Raw genomic sequence first — 21,632 nt, 5'->3', positions numbered from 1 at the left:
CAGGGCAGGGACTAGCTCAGTGCATAGAGGGGTTCCAGGAGTTGAGCAGTGGGGGGGGGGGGTGGAAATTGACCTTAAACCTCCAAATTGGGAAAGGGAGGGAAAAGGATGTTGCTCTGCAGGAGGGGGATTGGGAAGTGTGGGCTTGAGGGAGTGGGGGACCTGACCCCACCCTCAGGGAGGGGTCAGGACCTGGCCTGCTGGGATTTGAAGTCCAGACCAGGCCTGGGGGCTGGGATAGATGCTAGGGACTGGGACCTACATTCCCAACTTAACAAAAAGTACTCCATAGGAAATTTGTGGCAAAACATTTGAGGCCCAGCAGTCATGAAGAGATAATCCTTGGGCTTTCTTCCCTTCTGCCACATTTATGCTAATCATCAGTGATAAGTTGGTAGCTGTGTTTTCTTACAATAAGACCAATACTCTGGTATTCCATCCAAGTTGAAGCATTCATATAAAACAAAGTTTCATTTTCCTGTTAATTTTTAGTAGAAGTCTGTTTCTTTCAGTAACATCAAGAAATTATCATTTATTGTAATTTTTATGATTCAGACATTTAAAAGCAAAGTATTATTTTATATTAAACACTTATTTTCAAATGCTGAATTGTTTGTACCACTATCTACAACTTACTGAAGTAATAATTTTAGGCCTTTCTAGTTTGTTTCTGTTGAATAGGAAATATATTTCTTTGTTAATGTCATAGAACCTCTCTTGGCAAGTGATAAGATCTGTGAGGTCCTATCTTAAAGAATCAGGTAGAGTGACATTTCAATTTTCCTTTAAATACTTGGGGTTTTTTGTTGTTTTATTTTTTTGGTGTTTTGTTTGTTTGGTTTTGGTTTTGGAAACAGCATTTCCATGTGTAGCTTTGGAGCCTGTCCTGGAACTCACTCTGCAGACCAGGCTGGCCTCAAACTCACAGAGTTCTGCCTGCCTCTGCTCCAAAGTGCTGGGTTTAAGGCATGCACTACCACCACCTGGCTAATACTTAGTTTCTTAAAGGCATTAAATAAGTGAATTATATATTGTTCTGCGGGAGGGTTATTTTTTGCTGGTGTAAGCTTTGAGTCAAAGGTATGGATGATAGCAACTAGATTTTTTTTTAAGTTTTCTAAATTTATGCATGATAACTATATTTTTTCTGTCTTGTTAGCTACCAGTTCTGCCCATTTGGAGGACCTTGCTTACCTGGATGAGCAGAGACATACTCCTTTGAGAACTTCTCTTCGAATGCCAAGACAGAGCATGGGTGGAGTTCGTACCCAGCAGGATCTAAGAGGTCAGAATACAGAGAGCTGTAGTGGTGCCTGAGAACAAGTGACAGTCGTTTTCTAAGTCCTTATTCTCCTGTCCCAAACATGATCTTCCTTTCAAGAAGTGAGATGAGCTAGTTTAATATGTAACTATGGTTCCACAGATAGATTGTACTCATAGAAATGTGTTGTCATTTTTGAAGAAACCAAATGAAAAGAGCTGGTAGTGGTGGAGGAAACAACCTTCCTTAAGGTCCTGGAATTCAGAAGTAACTCTGACCAACTTCAGTCCTAGAGGTATTGGAGGTAAACTGTATTTTACTATAGAATTGCTCTCATTTTTATTCTAATGACTGTTTCTAGTAACATGTAATACATTCATTTTTGTGGTGTTTCAGACAGTGCTGGCAACATCTAACCAACATCCTTTCACTCACTTAAACACTCTATTAGTTACTTTTCTCATTTTTATGGCAGAATACACAGCATCTTAAGGATGGAAGAGCTTATTGTAGCTCACAGTTGGAGGATACTGTTTATCTTAGCAAGGAAATCGTGTCAGCAGGAACACAGGCAACTGATCCCACTGCATCTGTAGTCAGGAAGCAAAGAGACGTGAATGACAGTACTCAAATTCACACTCTTTTTCTTTATTCAGTCTGGGACCCCACCCCATGAAATGGTACTGTACACATTCAGGGTTTGTCTTCCCTCCATAGTTAAGCCTTTCTGGAACTGTCCTCAAAGGTATATTTCTATGGTGATTCTAAATCCATTCAAGTTGATATCATTTAAGATTAACCATTACAGGAGCCTATTTCTTCACCTTCTCTGTGGCAATGTACATGCTATAAAAGAAATGTAGTCTTTTCTTTCATTTTGTTATGATAATAATATCACTGAGGAGACATCTCTGCTCTCTGTGTATCTTTGCTCAAAATGAACCCTCTCTGATAGCTTTTAACAAATAATATTCCTCAGATATCTAGCCATCTATAGCTCAAGCATTCTTTTTCTTTTTTAACTTCTTTTCTTACTGCTTTTGTCCTGTATCCTACCCTAAGCAGTCAGTGACACATACATTTCTCACACAGGAAAGAACTTACTCATGCAGGGACTGCTCATTCTGGAAACCATTTTCTTCATAGCTTTTCAGTAATGGCTGAACAAATAAATGACTGATTTATTACAGTTGCTTTAATTTTAGTTTGGTTTCTTATCTTTCTCATAGTATTTATTATTTCTATAGTTTACCATATATAGTATTGCTTGGTATATTCATTTGTGTATTACCCCCCCCCCTAGAAATTGGAATTATGGGCCAGGAAGACAAAATGGCTCAGCAGATAAAGGGTGCTTACCAGCAAGCCTGACAAACTAAGATTGATTCCTGGGACTCACATGATAGGAGAGCTGATTCTCTAAGTTGTGCTCTGACTTTCACACGTGCATGAACACACTGAATGTTTTCAGAAAGAAAATGGAACTATGTCAAGCACTACTTTAGAATGTTTATACCCAAAGCTTCAACAAATTTAATGAGAAGAAAAATTTATTTGTTCCAGGACCTCAGTGCACAGAAATATTAAATAAAATTGAGCACAACTATTTATCTGACTAGATCTTCAGATTCGTTTGCAAATCTACCACACTGACATCACCTTATATTTCATTACTGGAAAAATAACAGCATTTCATTTTCTCATTTTCTAAGCATAGGTGTTGTACTACAGAGGAAAAAAATGACAGATTTCAGCTCTGGTAATTTAGGGCCTCCTTAATATTGAGTCCTACTATTATTTAATATCACATACATGCTTCTGGTATCTAAAGACTTAATAAGATTTTGATGACACAAAATCTTATCAATTCTGGTGAGATTGGTATTTACATGCAGATATCAAGTATATCTTGATTATAACAAAGATTTTTTAATTAAATAATTGAGCTTCAGCCTGAAAATTCAAATAATAAAAGTGCATCCAAAGATTTTCTCAAAGTATACCTACTTTATATTTTATATAAAGCCTAAAAATGTGTTTATAATAATAACAATTTCATACTCCTTGCAAAAAAATTTACATTAATACTCAAGCTGGAAGATGCTATGTTAGTGTTTCAATCTCCTCAGATTGTCTCTGTTTCTCAAGGTTTTCACTGGGCAGTCTGAATGGTTAGAACATGCTTTCCAGATGACTGTATTGATTCAAAAGAGACAGGGTGTTTACTTAGTACTTTGGTCTTCTAAAATTAGTATACTCTAATTCAGATAAACCCTTTGCAGAATAATCAAGTCTCATAAAGTAACATGTTTCCTTGATTACTGTGTACAAAAAAAAGTTGAATGGTTTATGATATGAAATAAAGAGCATTGATGAGAAAAGAAAGCAAATTTGGGAAGACCTCCTTAGCAAGGCTTTATAACTTAACAGTTACTATGTCTAAAACTTTTCACTTCCTTTTAGGCACATAACCAGATTGTTTTCCTGACATCATTTTCGAAAGCTTGTTACATTGTGTTTCATTAAAAAAACATACAAACTGCAGTCAGATTTCAGTTTGAAATCTACTTTTCCTGATTATAGTTGAAGTAAAACTATCTTGTTCCCCCAAAAACAATAAAATGATTGAAAACTATTTTAGTATTATGTATTTCTAGAGGCCAGTAAGATGGCACAGCAGGTAAAAAACACTTAATCCTCAGGCCTGATGACCTGAGTTCAATCATGGAGACCCACAGATAAAGGAGAGAACTGGCTCCTGCAAGCTGTCCTCTGAGCTTCACCCACTCATTGTGGCGCAAGCTTGCAAAAATAACTAAATATAAAAAAATTGAGTATATTTCCAGTTTATAATACATTTTCAAGTATTACTAAGTTTTATGATCAGGCTTTGGTTTGGCTTGGCTGCTCTGGAAACTGAACCTAGAGCTTTACACAAGGCCACTGAGCTACATACCCAGTCCTGTAAAATAGGGTTTTGTTCTGTTTGTATATGTGTGAGTGTGGATGTATGTACACATGGATGCAGGTGCCCACTGAGGCCAGCAAAGGATTTTAGATCCCCTACAGCTGAAGTTACTGGAGATTGTGAGCTGCTTGGTGTGGGTGCTCAGAACTGAAGTCCAGTCCTCTAAAAGAATAGCAAACACTTTTAACCACTGAACCATCTCTGAAATAGTTTTTTAACCACAATTCTAGTGTCATATAGTGCTAAGTCTTTAAAGATGTATACTGTGCACCTATAGTGTATCCAGTGGTAATTAATTGTATTGTCTAACTGATTTCAGGCATAAAGCCAGCCTGAAATACGTCCACTAGGCGTAGTCTATGTTACTATACTCTTACATTTTGGAGAATTCCAAAAAGCTTTTATTTATATGACTTGAGGTAGTATTTACCATTTTATAAACAAATAAACATCAGACACTAGTTTTAGCTGTTAAATATAATAGTAGGTTTTTTTAAGTAATAGAGACTATTAAAGTATCTGTATATTCAGGGCTGGAAAGGTGGCTTAGTAGTTAATAGCACTTACTGCTCTTTCAGAAACACAAGTTTGTTTCCCAGCACCCACTTGATGACTCCCAACCTCCATGACTCTACTTCCAGAGGACCTAGTACCCTCTTTTGACCAGTGCAGGCACCAGGCGTACACATGGTATGCATATATACATGCAGCAAAGAAAAAATCACCCCTCGTACACATTAAATAAAGTAAATAAATGTTTTTAATTTTATAAATAATGTGACTTGTTACATGCTAACATCAGGAAGGTATAAAAAGTTCCATGTACAGTTAGTTGTGAAAAACTGACTTGGTAAAAAGAAAGTAACCTCTTTTTTGGTTTTTTGAGACAGGGTTTTTCTGTAGCTTTGGAGCCTGTTCTGGAACTACCTCTTGTAGACCAGGTTGGCCTCGAACTCACAGAGATCCACCTGCCTCTGCCTCCCGAGTGCCAGAATTAAAAGCGTGCGCTGCCACCACCAACCAGCCAAAAGTAAGTTCTTAATGTCATGAGAATAGCTTCAGTTTTAAGGCACCAAACATGTCTTGGAAACCCCCAAGGGTTTCCAGACTCTTTAATAAGTAGCTTAGAGAATATCATTGTAATTGAAGATAAATGTCATATCTCAAGAATTTTATGGTCTGTTTATTGTAAATGTTAGAAATTGCTTATGATCATGGTTTATGAATAGATAGAGTTCATTTAAAAATTACCTTAGCAGTAACTAAATTGTTTAATCATAATAGTAGTTGTGTTTTGACTACTGGCATGAAAGTTATTAGGGTAATCTGAGCTAGAATTTTTGGATCTTCAAGTCACATTTTTAACATTGGCTTCATTAGTGAAAAGCCCTTTTCTTTTTCAATACAGCTGTTCTGACTAACTGTACTACAAAACTGATGTTTCCAGAAACTAAGCCCAACAGTAGAGAGAGGAAAGTCACACAAGTACACTGACCAGAGTCGCTTTGAAGCAAGATAGCAGATTCCTAGGTATCGCTTGTTCAAAAGTTTAAACTCAAATTTTGAAGTAGTCATAAAAGGTGATATTCTAGTGCAGAGACCATAACTGCTAGCCTGCGCTTAAAGCCTGTCTTTAAAAAATATTTAAATTGAATTAACTTTATAAAACTTTTTAACTGAAGGTTTTATAATTACTTAAGAGTTCTATTTTTTATTTAGTCACCACTGTATTAATATAGAGTTATGCTAAAAATAAACTAAAACATCTTCAGTTTGACTGCCTTAATGAAGTAAGTCTTTCATGCCATAGGAAAAGCAGAAATTATGTTTGCTACCTATTGGAAGGAAAAAACATGTCATTTTTCAGATAGAAGTAATACAATACATTGTTTGATAGAACATCAAAAGGGAGTTAAATATACAATATAAATGTTAACATAATAACTTTAGATAATAGCTGCTTTTGGTAAATTAATGGAAAATTATTAGTGATAAGACCCTAACCTGCCTATTATTAAATTATAATCATACTGTTTTGCTTGAAGAGATTACATGTTACTAATTAAAGCTTCATTTCTCAATGTTTGTTGGTTTCCTTAGGTCCTTTAATAAATCTCATTACATAAAGACATTTACAGACTTTCTGTTTATGTAATTACTGCTTTGGTAGATAGTAGGATAGAGGGTATGTCTGCAAATGGTTGTCTAGTTCATTGACATAGTTTTTTAAACTGACCCTGGAACAGTTAACTTGGCTGTGAGGTTCTGCTTTCAAAGCAGTAAGTTTAATTTATATTAAATAAAATCAGTGCATCACAGCATGTGTAAGTCCCTCACATTTCTGAAACAATGAATTCTTTATGAAGCTGACTAAGATGCATGTCATCAAGCTGAATGCTATTGCATTAGCCCACTGAGTCATGTAGCCCTGGGGTTGCTTAGTCATCCTATCCTGATTATTGCCTAGCTGACTGGCACATTTACAAGGGAATATTCCATCAGTAGTTTTTATCGCTGTTCATTAACTTTATAAGCAATATTAAATGTCATTCTTAAGTAAATTCAAAAGCTAGAGAAAGCTTGCATCCACAAAAATGTCTGCATACGACTGTTAAGCTAGTAGACTGTATATTCTAGTTATATGATATTTACCTACAGCCAGCTTTTCTGCAAAGTGCCTTAAAAATTGAAAATTTACAGTTTAAACTGAATTTCTTTGAACATCTGATAAAAACTAGACTCTGCTTTATTTGAGTGTTCTGGCCATGATTTTTTCAATTTTTATTGCATTTTATTTATTTTGTTAGGATAAGGGATACACATGTGCTGTAGTGTGCATGTGGAGGTGAGAGGACAACTTGAAGGAGTCGGTTCTCCCCTCTGCTCTGTGTCCTGGGGTCAAGCTCAGGTCATCAGGCTTGGTGCAAGCACCTTCACCCACTGAGCTATCTGGCTGTCCTCATAATTTGTTTAGTTTTCTTTGGTTGGTTTAACTAATCACTATAGTTGCTCTTTATACACACAAATCTATTTTTATATAAACCAGTCTTACTTGGTAAATTACTAAATCTTACAGTTAGAAAACACAAATAAGAATTAATACTTAAAAAGTTTTCTTATGAGACCTGCAGGGGAAAGATAACCTTTGAGAAAGAGTTTACATCACATCATCTTACAAGAGATGTTTTCAACTAAATTAAACTTCAAGAATCAGCTCCATATTGATTCCTATCATTTCTTCAAAAGTATAAAACAATCAATTGAAGTAATTATTATGTCAGTAAATTCACTTGGCTAATGTCTTTCCAAAGCATTTCTTAATTCATTAGGATGATTTAAGTTTTATGTGTAAAATAATTTTATAGGATAATTTCCCAAGATAGTAATAAAATTATAGAATTGGAAATTTCATTTGGAAGGCTATAGCCATTTCATTAATAAAACTTTACCTAGAAATGTGTTACTTTTAAATTTTAAGTAATTAAAATAACTAGTCTTGATATATCCAAAAATAAATATAACTAATTTTCAATGCCATCTATCTAATAACACAAAACTCAGACTGTTGACATAATTATACAGTCATGTTATAAATTGTTTCTCATTTTTAAGGCATTACTTTTTATATTTTCCCTATATATTGAGGTATTAAATTTGATGAAGTATTTTAAAATTAGTAATTATTCCTGTAACTGAGTTTTTCTTGTTTCTTTTATTGTTCTCTGAAGATGGTTGTCCTCTTCCTGAAGATTCCAATCAAGAGTGATTCCAGATTGGTTTTTAAACCAACATTTTCCTGTAAGACCAGTGTCTTACACGATATAAGGATATATAGTTTAGGATATAGAGATATAGCTCCAATGGAGGAGTGCCTACCAAGCATGCCCTGTGTGTGATTCTTAGCACCACATAAATGAAGGCAGGAGGATCAGAAGTTTAGAGTCATCCTTGGCTACATAGTGATACACAATTCTCTGTCTTTAAGAAAACTGGTAACACTGTGACAATAGTAATTAATTATTATGATGAAGCAAGAAGAAATCCTAGGTAAGTCCCAAGTTTTTATCTTAGAAGACCAAAATACTTGGAGATACTTTATTAACTAAGGAGGCAAATGGAAAAACAAGAATATAATCTTGGTGAAATTTCTCAAGTTGCGTTTCCTATTAAATATCCAAGTAGATGACTTGTTTTTCCCCAAGTCTGGATATTCAACCTAGAGGCTCCTGTGTGCAAGTCAAGCCACCCAGCTCTAGCTGCAACCCTGAACCGCTTTTTATTTTAAGATAGGGTCTCATTAAGTTGTCAGGCCAGCCTGAAACTCACTAACCCAGTAAAGCCTAGAAGTAGTATAATCGTCCTGTCTTAGCCTCCCAGAGGTGCGCAGAAAGGTTTAGGGTTGAGGTCTAGAATAGAAATGTAAGCCTATGAACCATCATCTCTTTAAAAAAAAAAAAAAAAGCTGTGATACACCTTAATCTGTCCCATTGAGATGGGGTGAGGGAATAGTAATACATAAGCCAAAGATTCTAGTATATTAGGGGTAGCCATTAAAGAAAACCCCGACAAAAAGTAGGGATTGGTTTAACAGTGTGAAATTCTAAGAGTGATTATACATAAAGAGTGAAAATAAATCACTGAACAGAAAGGTATCAGTTACATTAACCAGAATAATTCCAGCAAAGTAACATGAATTGAAGGTCGGCTCTGAGTTATTACTGTGAAAGAAGACTGCCAATACGGTTCTTTAAAAAAAAAAAAATGGGCTGAGCAGTGGTGGCATGCTTCTTCAATTCCAGCACTGGGGAGGTGAGGCAGGTGGATCTCTCTAAGTTTGAGGCCAACCTGGCTTACAGAGTGAGTTCCAGGACAGCCAGAGCTGTTACTGTGGAAACTCAGGAGACAAGTGATCCCCTAATGTGGTTAAATATTTTCTTCTGTGTGTCTTTTTTAGCTTTATTCTCTCGGCTGTGTATGTGTGTGTGCATACAAATGTCAGATGATAACCTGCTGGAGTCATTTCTTTCTTTTCACCATGAGGGTCCTAGAGATCAAACTCAGATAATCAGGCTTGGTGGCAGATGTCTTTGCCTGCTGAGCCATCTCTCTCCAGCCCTCAATATTCCTTAAGAATAAATAAATCAGAGCCAGTGTGCAATAGAACATGCACACCCACAATCTCACACACAAGCACACATGCAAACTCACATAGTAATATAAAGTTTAAAAACATTTTTTAAAAGGACAAAACTGGGTGTAAGCACACTTACACCGATAATCCCAGTATTTAAGAGGCTGATGAAGAAGGATTCTAAGTTCCATGCCAGCCTGAGCTACCTAGAAAAACCCTATCTAAATAATTAAGCCTTTTGAGGTGTGGGAGGTAGTGTGGGTGTGTGTTTGTTGTATTACTTAGTAATATCAGATTTTGTTTGACATGTGTGTGTTTTCTTTCTTATTTTGTGTCAAGAATTATATGGATGGCATGAACACTAAAAACAAGCCTGAGATTATCTTTTGCTCTGAGGAACAGAGGTGCTTCCGGGCCAGGCTTTGTGTTCATTACAGAAGAATGTAAGCTAGCTAGTACAGCTGCATTCTATTTGTGCCAGACCCTGTCTATTGCGTATGCTCTTTCTTCTGCCAGTCCTGTAACGGACTTCGTTTTAAATGACTCATGGTGTTTTCCATGAGTAAGTGTGCTTTAGTCAAAAGCCATTTAGGACAAGAGCCCTCCTTTCCCTTCTACCTCCTCTCCTGCTGTAGCTGTTTATATTTACATTTGGATGAGCAGGTCCATTAACTTTAGTGCATCTTGTGTTTGTTTGGTTTTCCTTCTTTTTTTTTAAGGTCTGCTCTTGCCCTTTTTTAATTAATTAATTTAAAAAAGTCTTTTTTTCATTTTACATACCAACCCCAGTTCCCACTCCCTACCATCCTCCCACTCTACTTCCCTTACCCCAGCCCCCATTCACTCCTCAGAGAAGGTAAGCCTTCCCATGGGGAACCATCACTTTGAGGCAGGATCAAGTCCCTCTCCCCTATATCTAAGCTGAGCAGGGTATCCCTCCAAAAGAAGAGAGTGGGCTCAAAAGCCAGAACAAGCAGTAGGGATAAATCCTGGTCCCGCTGCCAGTGACAGCACAGGCATACAACTGTTGCCCACATTCAGAGGGCCTGGTTTGATCCTATACTGGTTCCCTCACTGTCAGTTTGGAGTCAGTGAGCTGCCATTAGCTCAGGTAAGCTGTTTCAGTGGATATACCCATCATAGTCTTGATTCCTTTGCTCTTATTATCGCTCTTCCCACTCTTCAACTGAACTTTGGAAGCTCAGCTCCACTGTGAATCTTTGCACCTGGTTCCATCAGTTGCTGGATGAAGGCCTTATGATAACAATTAAGGTAGTCATCAATCTGATCACAGGGGAAGACCAATTCAGACACCCTCTCTACTGTTGCTAAGGGTCTTAGCTGGGTCCATCCTTGTGAATTCCTGGAAATTTCCCTAGCACCTGTTTTTTCTCTAACCTCATAATGGCTCTTCCAATCAAGATACCTCTTTCCTTGCTCTCTATCTCTGTCCTTCCCCCACCTCAACTGTCCCTTTCCTTCAAGTTCTCCTCCCCCTCCCCTTCTTCCCTCCTCCTTCTTTTCTGCCCTCCCTTCTTCCCCCAATCCCATGATCCCAATTTTCTTAAGAGCTCTTGTCTATTTTCTGTTCTAAGGGGGATACAGGTATGTTTTTCTTAGGGTTCTCCTTGTTACCTAGCTTCTCTTGGAGATGAGAACGTGAGGGGACGGGATGGTCAATTTGGGGAGAGGTTCTGAGTGGGAGAGCAACAAAAGAGATGTCTTGGCAGAAGGAGCCATTACTGAGTTTAGAAAGAAACCAGGTGCTAGGGAAATTCCCAGGAATCCACAAGGATGACCCCAGCTAAGATTCCTAGGATCAGTGGAGAGTACCCGAACTGGTCTTCTCCTGTAATCAGATTGGTGACTACCCCAACTGTCTTCATAGAGCCTTCATCCAGCAACTGATGGAACCAGATGCAGAGATCTACAACCAAGCACCAGGCCGAGCTCCAGGAATCTAGTCAAAGAGAGGGAGGAGGGATTATTTGAGCAAGGGGAATCAAGATCATGATGGAGAAACCCACAAAGACAGCTGGCCTGACCTAGTGGGAACTCTAGACCAACAGCTGTGGAGCCCGTATGATCGAATGAGACCCTCTGCATGTGGGAGACAGTTGTGTAGCTTGATCTATCTGAGGAGCCCCTGGCAGTGGGACCAGGATCTATCCTTGATGCATGCACTAGCTTTTTGGAGCCCATTCCCTATGGTGGGATCCATGCTCAGCCCTAATGCAGGGGGGAGAGACTTGGTCCTACCTCAACTTTATCTGCCAGGCTTTGTTGACTTTCCATGGAAGGCCTTACCCTTTGGGAGGAATGGGTAGGGGGTGAGCGGAGAGGGGGGTGAGGGAGACAGGAGGAGGGGTGGAAAGGAGAACTGTGATTGGAATGTAAAATGAAATTAAAAATAAATATTAAAAAAGAAAAAAGGTTTCTTTGCAAAGCTTATTTTATTCGAATGCTTTGTTGGAATGTTTTCTATCATTTGGGAAAATTTTTCAGTTATGCAGAGTTTTAAAAAATTAATTAGAGCTTATATATTCACCACTTTGATTTTATCTTTTTTTCGTATATCTACTCATCTCCCCACATCATACTTGACCTGACTTTCTAAGTAAATTACAATATGGAGTAAGTAGTAATTCAATGTAAAAGCTCCCATTTTAGAGAATAATTCTATTAAGGACTTCTGGCATGATGGCACATGCCTGTAACCTCAGCACCTGGGAGGCAAAGGCAGGAAGGTCACTTCATTTCATTTCAAAGTAAATTACAGATAGATAGTTTGCTGGAGTACTTTTTAAAGGGTGAGGTGAGATGGTCTTCTGCCTTCTTGCTGCCCTGGGAGTGCTGTCCAGTGCCTGCAGTGGAAACTAGTTACTGTTACTGAATCTACACACTAAGTCTTCTTTCTTCCTTAGCACCGCCATAGTGCAGTAGCGACTTCTCAGTGGAATGTTTCAGTGGTTTCTGCCACAGATAAGCTCTTTGAAACTAGCTAATATCCAAAGTAAAGAGACACTCAGTTATGAATATTCTTTACTTCCCTGCCCTACAGTCCAGTCCTAAATTTATGTTTGGATACATTAAAAATATGGCTTTCTTTTAATGTCAGTCTGACAAAAGTCCTAGGTACTGAGGCACAGAAACTGTTTCTTGGCTGTTTTTGGTGCCTACAGTTGTTTTACCATATGGTACTGGTCTAATTTTGTCTGTGTTCTTCTCTTGAGACTTTTATGAATAGATTACATTTTTAGAAAAATGCTAAAATAACTTTTTAAAATGTCAAAGCTTTCTCAGTAGGAAAAGATGTAATATAGCATTATAAAATAGAAGAATGTTATCTTTGTCTTACTCTATATCCAATATTGACCTGGAACTCTCTGTATAACCTAGGTTGACCTCAAATTTGAAGTGATCTTCCTGCCTTTGCCTCCCAGGTGCTGAGGCTGCAGGCATGTGCCATCATGTCAGAAGTCCTTAATAGAATTATTCTCTAAAATGGGAGCTTTTACATTGAATTACTACTTACTCCATATTGTAAATTAACATTAATCATATTCATAAAAGCCTCCTTTGAAACCAAATCTAAAGTAGTCTTAGACCTGAAGAGATAAGTCTGTTTAGAAAGCAACTCAGTCTCTTAGTAACTATTTTCACTGGAAATGCAGTCTCTGGCCAGACATGTCTCCTTCCTATCCAGAACAGGAGGGCTGAGGTTTACAGGCATGCATAGCCACACCCAGGATCTGAATTCATGTCTTCATGCTTGAACAGCATGTGTTCCTTTCCCACAGATCCATCTCTCCAGCTCCCATACGTATTTCGTAAAGACAAGTACAAGGCAAGTTAGGAAACAAACAGCAATAATCCTAATTAATCCCCATACAATGCTCACATCCTGTAGAAAAATGTAATATAATGGAAAGATCTGGATCTTGCCATCAGAATTAGGTTTTTATTCAAACTTTGAAATCAGTTATGTGGACTTAGGTCTCTAGTCCTAAGTAGACAGACACATCTATAAAAATATTACAAGAATCTTGTGACAGTCTATGATTTTCCCTCTGATCAGAAGAGCTCACCCCTGAGGCAGGCCTGAGTAAGGGTTGCCCTTCTTACCTCCCTAAAGCATATAGCAATGGGTCATGTTAACTAATGTCTGTATTTTCTCCTCCCTCTCTAGAGTTCTGAGACAGCTAGCTCACACTTTCTCTTTCCCTCTTCCTCCCCAGCTTTTTCCCCTCCTCCTCTCTTCATTGTTTAGGAAGGGTACTCAAAAACCCAAAAAACCCTCCGAGTTCTTAACCACTGATTAATAAGTCCTTCCATTGAAAGAGCCATAATCTGTCAAAACTAACTGTTCAACTTTTTACCTCTTTAGAATTTAAGCAAAACTTAGACAGGAGAGTGACGAATAAAAAATGATACTGAATTTCAACATTTAATGGAATCTCTGAGACTACCAGGATAATAGAACAAAGACTTTAGGGACCTGTTTGCAACAAGGAAATAGTCTTTGCCAAAATGATTGAGAGAACAAGGCACAGTGATGTGTTCTTGGAGTCCCAACTATTTAGGAGACTAAAGCAGGAAACATGCATGTGCCCAGAAGGTTGAGACCAGTCTGAACAATGTGTTGAGACCTTGCCTCAAAATAATAACAGCTACTTTGGAAAAGTCACAAATGAAAGAACGACTCTAGCATCAAAACAAGGAACAGCAGCAAGCCTTCAGAGGAAGAATTTAAAATTTAAAAACTAGATACCACATAATAGTATTCAAATGAAGTTCTCCAAATTATACCACATACAAAAAACTTTAAATATTTCTGTTCATCAGGAAAAGTAAAGTGACAAAGATTACTCTGAAGAATCTGAGACATTATTCTTAGCCAGGCAAAGACTTTAAATCAACTGAATTAAACATGTACTATGAGTTAAAGGAAACAATGAATTTAAACTAAAATAAGAGGGCTAGGGATGAAGCTCGGTTAATAATGTTTGTCTAGATGCATAAAAGCCATGAGTTTGATCCCCAGCACTGTATAAACCAGACATGCAGCTGAGCCAGGAGGATTGTAGTATATGTAGTTAGAGACTGTCTCAAAAAAGGGGAGGGGAATTGAGTTATATTACATAAATGAGAATCTGATGAGGATTTTTAGATTTAATATAATAGAAAAGGGCCATTGGAGATATTAAAAGGAATAATGTAATCATTGTAATAAAAAATGGTCTGAAAGAATATTCAGTTTGAGAAGCCTGAGGTAGTAAGTGAAGTTAAGGAAGCCGGGTCCAAAACTGAAGAATTAACAGGGAAAACCTGAGGGAGGGAAGTGGGAACACTTAGAAGTCAGCAGAGGTGACTGGGATAAAAAGTCTTTCAAATGGAAAATATTCAAGACTTCTGAGACAGGCTGAGATTGTTAGGGCAAGTTCGATTTTTAAATAACAGGAACTTTGATTTTAATTACATTCCGGAGGCATGAGTGGGCTCCAGTGCAGCGACAAAACACTGATCTCGCCTCCTGAAATGTGAAAATCTTTCAATAAAATTTCCCTGGAGCAGGTCCCCTTTTCAGTGTTCATTCATTCAGAAAGCATTTCCTGATGCTTTACTGTGTACCTCAGATTCTGTATATGCTGTTGATAATAGTGGTGGCTCCTGCCTCCACGGAGCTTATACTGTAATTAAGGAAATGAGAATAAATAAGGAAGCAGCAAATAAAAATAAACTGTTGCATTAGATTACAGTGTGAGAAAAGGAAGTAAAAATGGTATTTTAATAATTCACTGATAGAAACAAGCCTGTTATCTCTGATAGAAAACAAGCCTTTGCATAAAGAAAATGAAGGCAGTAGAGGAACAAAGTCTACAAAGTTATCAAAGCCTCTATAACAAAGTAACATTTAAGGTGAAACCTGAAGAATGAAAAGCTTACTAGGTGAACGGCCAAAGAAGGACCTTCGGATGTAGTCAGAATAGCAGGTGGGGACAGGAAGACCATCCAGATCCTTGCAGGCGTGAAAAGGTGTAGAGAGCCACTGGAGACTCCTATGTAAAGAACTATGTGGTACTTTTGTAATCAGATCGGTCCAGTGCCAGCACTGGTCATTGCAGACTCAGTCAGAGCCACAAATACCAAGTGAGAAAGGTGCCCTTTTACTACCTCTGCTTTGTTCATGCAGATCTTGTGAACTCCTTTTCAGGCTCCTGCCTTTTCCAGTGTGAGCAAGTACTTATGGCAACTCATATAAGCCTCTCTGTCCTTGATATAATATAGTAGTAATTTGTAGCCAACTTGTCTTAGAAATTCACACCTAATCCTACACATATTCCTCTTCCCAGTGGCCTGTATAACATCAAGAAAACAAGTGTAAGGTTTATTAGGTTTTGATGCTCTGTAGAATTCAAACTCTGTACAGTGCTTGGATAGGTATAAAACTATCACATAACCACTGCAGAATGTGGTACAGTTATGATTTTTCTATAGAGATTAATTCAGTAAATGGTTTTGTTCACTTCAGTTAAAATTGAAATTTGTGCATGCTCCAATGTACCTCAAGTTTTAATTCTTTCTCCCTACATGTTGAGACTTTGTCTTCAATTCATATTTAGAAGAAAAGATGTTAAAGTAAGAAAACTATTTCTACACAGTGATAAAATCTTATTTTACACCAAGATTTGGGTTCTTCTCACTTCCATAAGCTCTTAGACTTGAAACTAGAAAATCTCAAGATTTGTTTTCCCTTTACAATTATATCCTCTCCATTCTTAGCATTTTCCAGGACTTCTGCAGTGAGAAGCCTGTAAGATGTCTACCTTTCTTCAGCGATGTTATGCTTGTGTTAGATCCACTTCAGTGAGCCACTGACCATGGGGAGGTGTAAATCACCTGCTCACCTGACATTCAGGCTGTCCTGGCAGGAAGAGCTAACTTTACATTTCAGTCATTCTCTAAAACAGCTGGATTATTTCTTATCCCAAATGCTTAGGGCCATATAAAGTTTTGGGGTGTTTCAGATTTCAATTTTTTTGACTAGGGATTTACAGTCTACAGCTAAAATGATGTAAAATCAATATGTAGTTTCCATATGTATATATATATTGATTACTGGAGAAAAGTACTCAAAAGTATAAACTTGCTTGTTAAATTCACTGATTATTTGATTGTTTAATTTAGTTTCATCTTACCATATGAAGGAAATTAGTAATTCCGATGAAATATTTTCTTCCTCTACCAGTGTGGAAAATCACCATTTATTTTTAGCCTTTTTAAAGTATCCATGTTTGGGGGTAGATGTGTGCACATACGTGTTGAAGTCAGAAGTCAATATCACACATCTTCCTCAAGCACTCTCCACATTTTGTTCTGTTTTAGGCAACGCCTCTCACTGAATCTAGAGTTCATCAGTTTGGTTAACCAGTTAGCCTCAGGAATTCACTTGCCTTCTTTCCCCAGCTCTGAGGTTATAGAAGCATGCCACAGCATCCATGGATGTTGGAGATCTAAAGTTAGGTCCTCATCTGAGAACATTAATTTTTCAAAAAAATTATTTTTAATATTATCATGTACTAAAACCATATTTTTTCTAATGGTGTGTATTATTTTCTTTAGTTTATATTTTTTGTTTTGCTCATTTGTTTGTTTTATTTTGAGTCAAGATTTCACTATATAGCCTTGGCTGTCTTAGAACTCACTGTGTAAACCAGTCTGAACTCCCAAAGATCTCTCTGCTACCTTCCACATGCTGGGATTAAAGACATAGGCTACCATGCCCCACTTCAAAGAGAAAAACTTTTAAATGTTTGCTTTTTACATTGTTCTGTGAATTTTCTGGGGGTTTTGGGTTGGTTTGGTTTTGTTTTTGTTTTTTTCGAGACAGGGTTTTTCTGTGGTTTGGAGCCTGCCTGACACTCACTCTGTAGACCATACTAGTCTCAAACTCAGAGATCTGCCTGCCTCTGCCTCACGAATGCTTGGATTAAAGGCATGTGCCATCACTACGCGGCTATTATCTGTGTTTTTTAAGGCGTGTGTGTGTGTATAATACTTGCATGCAGGTGCTCATGTAGGCCAGAAAAGGAACTCAGATCTCATGGAACTGGAGTTATAGGCAGTTGTGAGCTGCCACGTGCTGGCAACTAAACCCAAGCCCCCTGAAAGAACAACAAGTACTCTTAATTACTAAGCCTCTTTCCAGCATTTATCTGCTGTTTCTAGATAACACTGAAACTTAAGCATGATTTTCAGATATATAGTGTATAATCTGCTAAAAACAAATTCTTTACCTCTGTTTTATGAGGATGTATTATGAGTATGTTAATAACAAAATAGACTCTAGGGGCTAAAGATAAGACTTGGCGGTTAAGGGTGCTTACTGCTTTTGCAGAGAATGCAGGTTCAGTTACCAGCTCTCGCTGGCAGCTCACAGCTGCCTTTAACTACGGCTCCAGGGATCTAACACTTTCTGGCCTCTGAGGCCACCTCTACACATGTGGTACATAAACTCATGCAGGTACACACACCTACGTGAGTTTATATTTATTTATATACATGTTTATATGCGTTATATATACATAAATTTTTAATTCTTAAAAAATAAATCTAGTGAAAAGTTTGAATGAAATATTTCTGGTAACAGTCATAACTGAATAAATAAAGTGGACAAAACTATCTCTAAAAAACTTCAAATTTGTTCTAGAATTATTTTTGGAGCTTTTTGTTTGTTTTTTCTTTGTTTATTTTGTTTTGATTTTTTGTTTGTTTGTTTGTGGGGTTTTTTGGTTAGTTTTTTGAAACAAGGTTTCTCTGTGTAGTCCTTACTGTCCTGGAACTCACTCTGTAGTCCAGAATAGCCTTGAACTCGATATTCGCCTACCTCTGCCTCCGAGCACTGGGATTAAAGTCTACCACCATTTGGTCATGCTTTTGGTTTTTTGACCCAGGGTTTCTCTGTATAGCTTTGGATATTTTTTAATCTAAAACAGTTTGGTAGACTTTATTATCACATAATAACAACTAAATGAGTGTAGCATGAGCACAGAAACTGACTTACATAGAACAAACTCAGTAACTCCACAGCAGACCTAATATAAGTAAAATAAAGTAAGTATATCAAATTAGTGACAATTTAAACTGTCAGGGGAATAAGTTGTTAAATTTAGAGAGAGAAAAAATAGTTGTCTGTATACCCTACTTCAAAATAAGAACACAATTAAAAATATAAGTGTCTTGCCTGAATACATCATCTGTAATAAGAAAATGTGGCAGGTATAAGAGGACTAATGTGGTAAATGTTAGATTAAAAACAAAGTCACAAACTAAGGAACTGTTTTCATTGTCTTTTTAGTTTTTATTTTTCTTTGTTTTTAAGAAGTAATGTTTTTAAGAAGTAAGCAAGCCTGTTTACTTTGCATTGCTTTTCTACAGGAATGATTTTCAAATTACATACTGGTTCAACCATATTGGTTACTAAATATTGAAATATATTCTTAGTGGTTAGTAAAGAACTGTTGGGTTGCCCAGTTTCCTCCTGAGGAGCTCCACCTCTGCCTTTCCCCACATCCAGCACTAAAAGATCATCTCCCCACGTCCAGAAGCATTCTTTAGGATCTTTTCGCTACTCTTGCATCCCTGCTGATTCCTGGTGTGGGGGACTTTACTATTGTTTTAACAGTTTTTTTAAGACTGCCCTGGTTTTCTTGATGTTGTAAATGAGGCATTTTGTATGTATGTTCTGCCCTCTGGGATGTCTTGATAGCTCTAACATTCCTGCGATGTTTATTTGTGTAGCCAGCTTTCAGAGTTTTGTTATTCCTGAAAAGCCCTAACACCATCATACTGCAACTCTAATAATCTTTAACTGTTTCCCCACCTCTATTTCTCTCAGTGATGACAGTTTAAACTAAGTTATGCTATGTCTTGTTGTTCCTTCCAGTTCGCTTTGCACCTTATAGACCTCCAGATATCTCCCTGAAGCCCCTACTCTTTGAAGTGCCCAGCATCACCACAGAGTCAGTGTTCGTTGGCCGAGATTGGGTATTCCATGAGATTGATGTTCAGCTTCAGAGTTCAAATGCCAACGTGAACCAAGGAGTAGTGATCGTGGGAAACATTGGGTTCGGAAAAACTGCCATCATCTCCAGACTGGTGGCCCTCAGCTGCCATGGTACACGGATGAGACAGATTGCCTCTGATAGCCCACACGCCTCCCCTAAACGTACGTATTCCTTCCTAAAAAAGAAAAAAAAATCTCACTTTATGTCTCTAAAATATTTTCTGGCATTTTTATATTAGAGCATATATCCTTTTATTCCTAATCTGTGAAACCTGAACCATGTGAAGACCATTAATTCAAAGTTCAGAAAAAGATCATAATATGTAACATGAAGGGCCGGCTTGTTGGGGTTTCTATCCCGCCTGGTACTCCACAGCCGGCATGCCCCAAAGAGAAAATCACACACAGGACTCCATAAGATTATAAACTGATTGGCCCATTAGGTCAGGCTACTTATTAGCTCTTATAACTTATGTTACCCCATTATCCTTATCTACATTAGCACATGGCTCAGTACCTTTTCCAGCGGGGCAGCTTACATCTTTCCTCTCCGGTGGTCTGGGCAGAACTGGCAGAGGAACCTCCCTGCTTCCCAGAATTCTCCTGTTCTCATTGCATCACCTCTACTTCCTGTCTGGTTGACCCACCTATACTTCCTGCCTGGCCAATCAGCGTTTTGTTAAAATACATGATTGACAGAATACAGATAATTCTCCCACACCAATAATATTCTGTGTATATCTAGCCCACATATCCAATAGTCTCCAAAGTGTATCAGGAAAAACTTTTTTGTGGATTAAATGTATGATGCATACATGTTGGTCCATCTTTTGGCTAATGACTCCAGCAATTGCCTATAGTCATTTGTATCTGTCATTGTCAGGGATTGTACAGTCTGTGCCCTCTTCTTGTTAAATGACAACACAGTCTGTTTGTGGTCTTCATTTCTTTGCAACTGATATTGATGTCACACTGCTTGAACTTGAGCTCCACTGTGTCCTTGTGGAAGGCTGCCGGAGTTCTCACGTTGTACCTGACTCCACTGTCATCACAAGCTTTAGTGATCACCCCTGGGATCTTGATGGCTTCTTTGTAAAACACTCACATAGTAGTTACTACGAACTACATAGTCTTCACGTGCTTACAGATGTTTATTTGTGCCATCATTTATAGACTCAGTGAGATAGTTCCTGTTTTCTTCATTTCACAGATAAGTGATCTGAGACTCCAGGTTTTTACAGCCAATATATAAGGAAGCAATGCAGCCTAGTTCCAGAAGCAGTCATTCTCTCCCCCTTTTCTCAGCTGCCTTTTCTTATGGCAAAGCTCATTTAGGGACAAAAGTAAATGGATGTGTGTAAGAGTTCTTCCTGTATAAACCAATGTGCCTCTCCTTTATGGTTGAAAACAGAACAGGAAGGGCTTGCTCTGCTGATCCTAATCAATCATACAGCCCACCACACACTTTATATAAAAAAAACCCACTGGAAATGATTCAGGGAGACTGTAGTAGTCACAGGGTCTAGAAACCTAACAGAAACTCACTGAATACCCTCCAAACATTTTAACTTTTAAAACTGCTTAGCAGGTCCTATATCAAAGAGATCATTATCTCTGGTACATGTAAGAATTCCTAACATGTAAAAGAACCTGGTATCTAAACAGACAACTTACTAAGATTATATGGTGAACTCTTATCTTAGAGGAATACCTTGCTCATGTTCCCAAATGAATTGCTTCTAAGGTAGACTGTCATCATACATTGAGAGTCCAGAACTTGGGATTGTGCTGCAGCATTCAAATTGACTATATGGTACTTTGTGACCTTAAATTCTTTGGATCTCAGTTTTGTCATTTGCAATCAAAGAAGTATGACTAGCTGACTGTTGAGAGATGCTTTGAGGAATAACAATATAGCTCAGTGACAGAGTACTTGCTCAGCATGCCTGAAATGGAGTTCAGTCCTTTACAAGGCAAATAACAGTGATAATGAAGTAGAGGAGCTTTAAAAATAGCTCTTGTGCTGAAATGTTGAGTCAAAGAACATGCCTTCATGGTTAGAAGTGAATTTCCACACCTATTCCAGTGTTTCCTTCAAGTGCTTACATATCTACCACACCATACTACTTCTTATCTGAGTAGTCCAGGAGTTAAGCTGTTTAAGTGTGCCAGCAAGAAAACTGGCTGGCTAACACTTTCTCTGACT

At 37.8% G+C, this 21,632-nt stretch overlaps 1 protein-coding gene across 1 annotated transcript in view; it reads left to right on the top strand.

Moving 5' to 3' along the window:
• The window catches only part of Tanc2 (tetratricopeptide repeat, ankyrin repeat and coiled-coil containing 2), a 322,705-nt gene that overhangs the window by 207,814 nt on the left and 93,259 nt on the right, over positions 1–21,632 (top strand). The window contains 2 exon segments of the mRNA XM_087909880.1: positions 1,160–1,285; positions 19,307–19,588. Coding sequence (XP_087766006.1) covers positions 1,160–1,285; positions 19,307–19,588 — 408 coding nt within the window.

The sequence above is a fragment of the Myodes glareolus genome, chromosome 9 (assembly GCF_982192425.1).
Source record: "Myodes glareolus chromosome 9, mMyoGla1.1, whole genome shotgun sequence".
In the NCBI taxonomy this organism is placed as follows: Eukaryota; Metazoa; Chordata; class Mammalia; order Rodentia; family Cricetidae; genus Myodes; species Myodes glareolus.
This window is presented reverse-complemented; position numbering and strand designations above follow the sequence as displayed.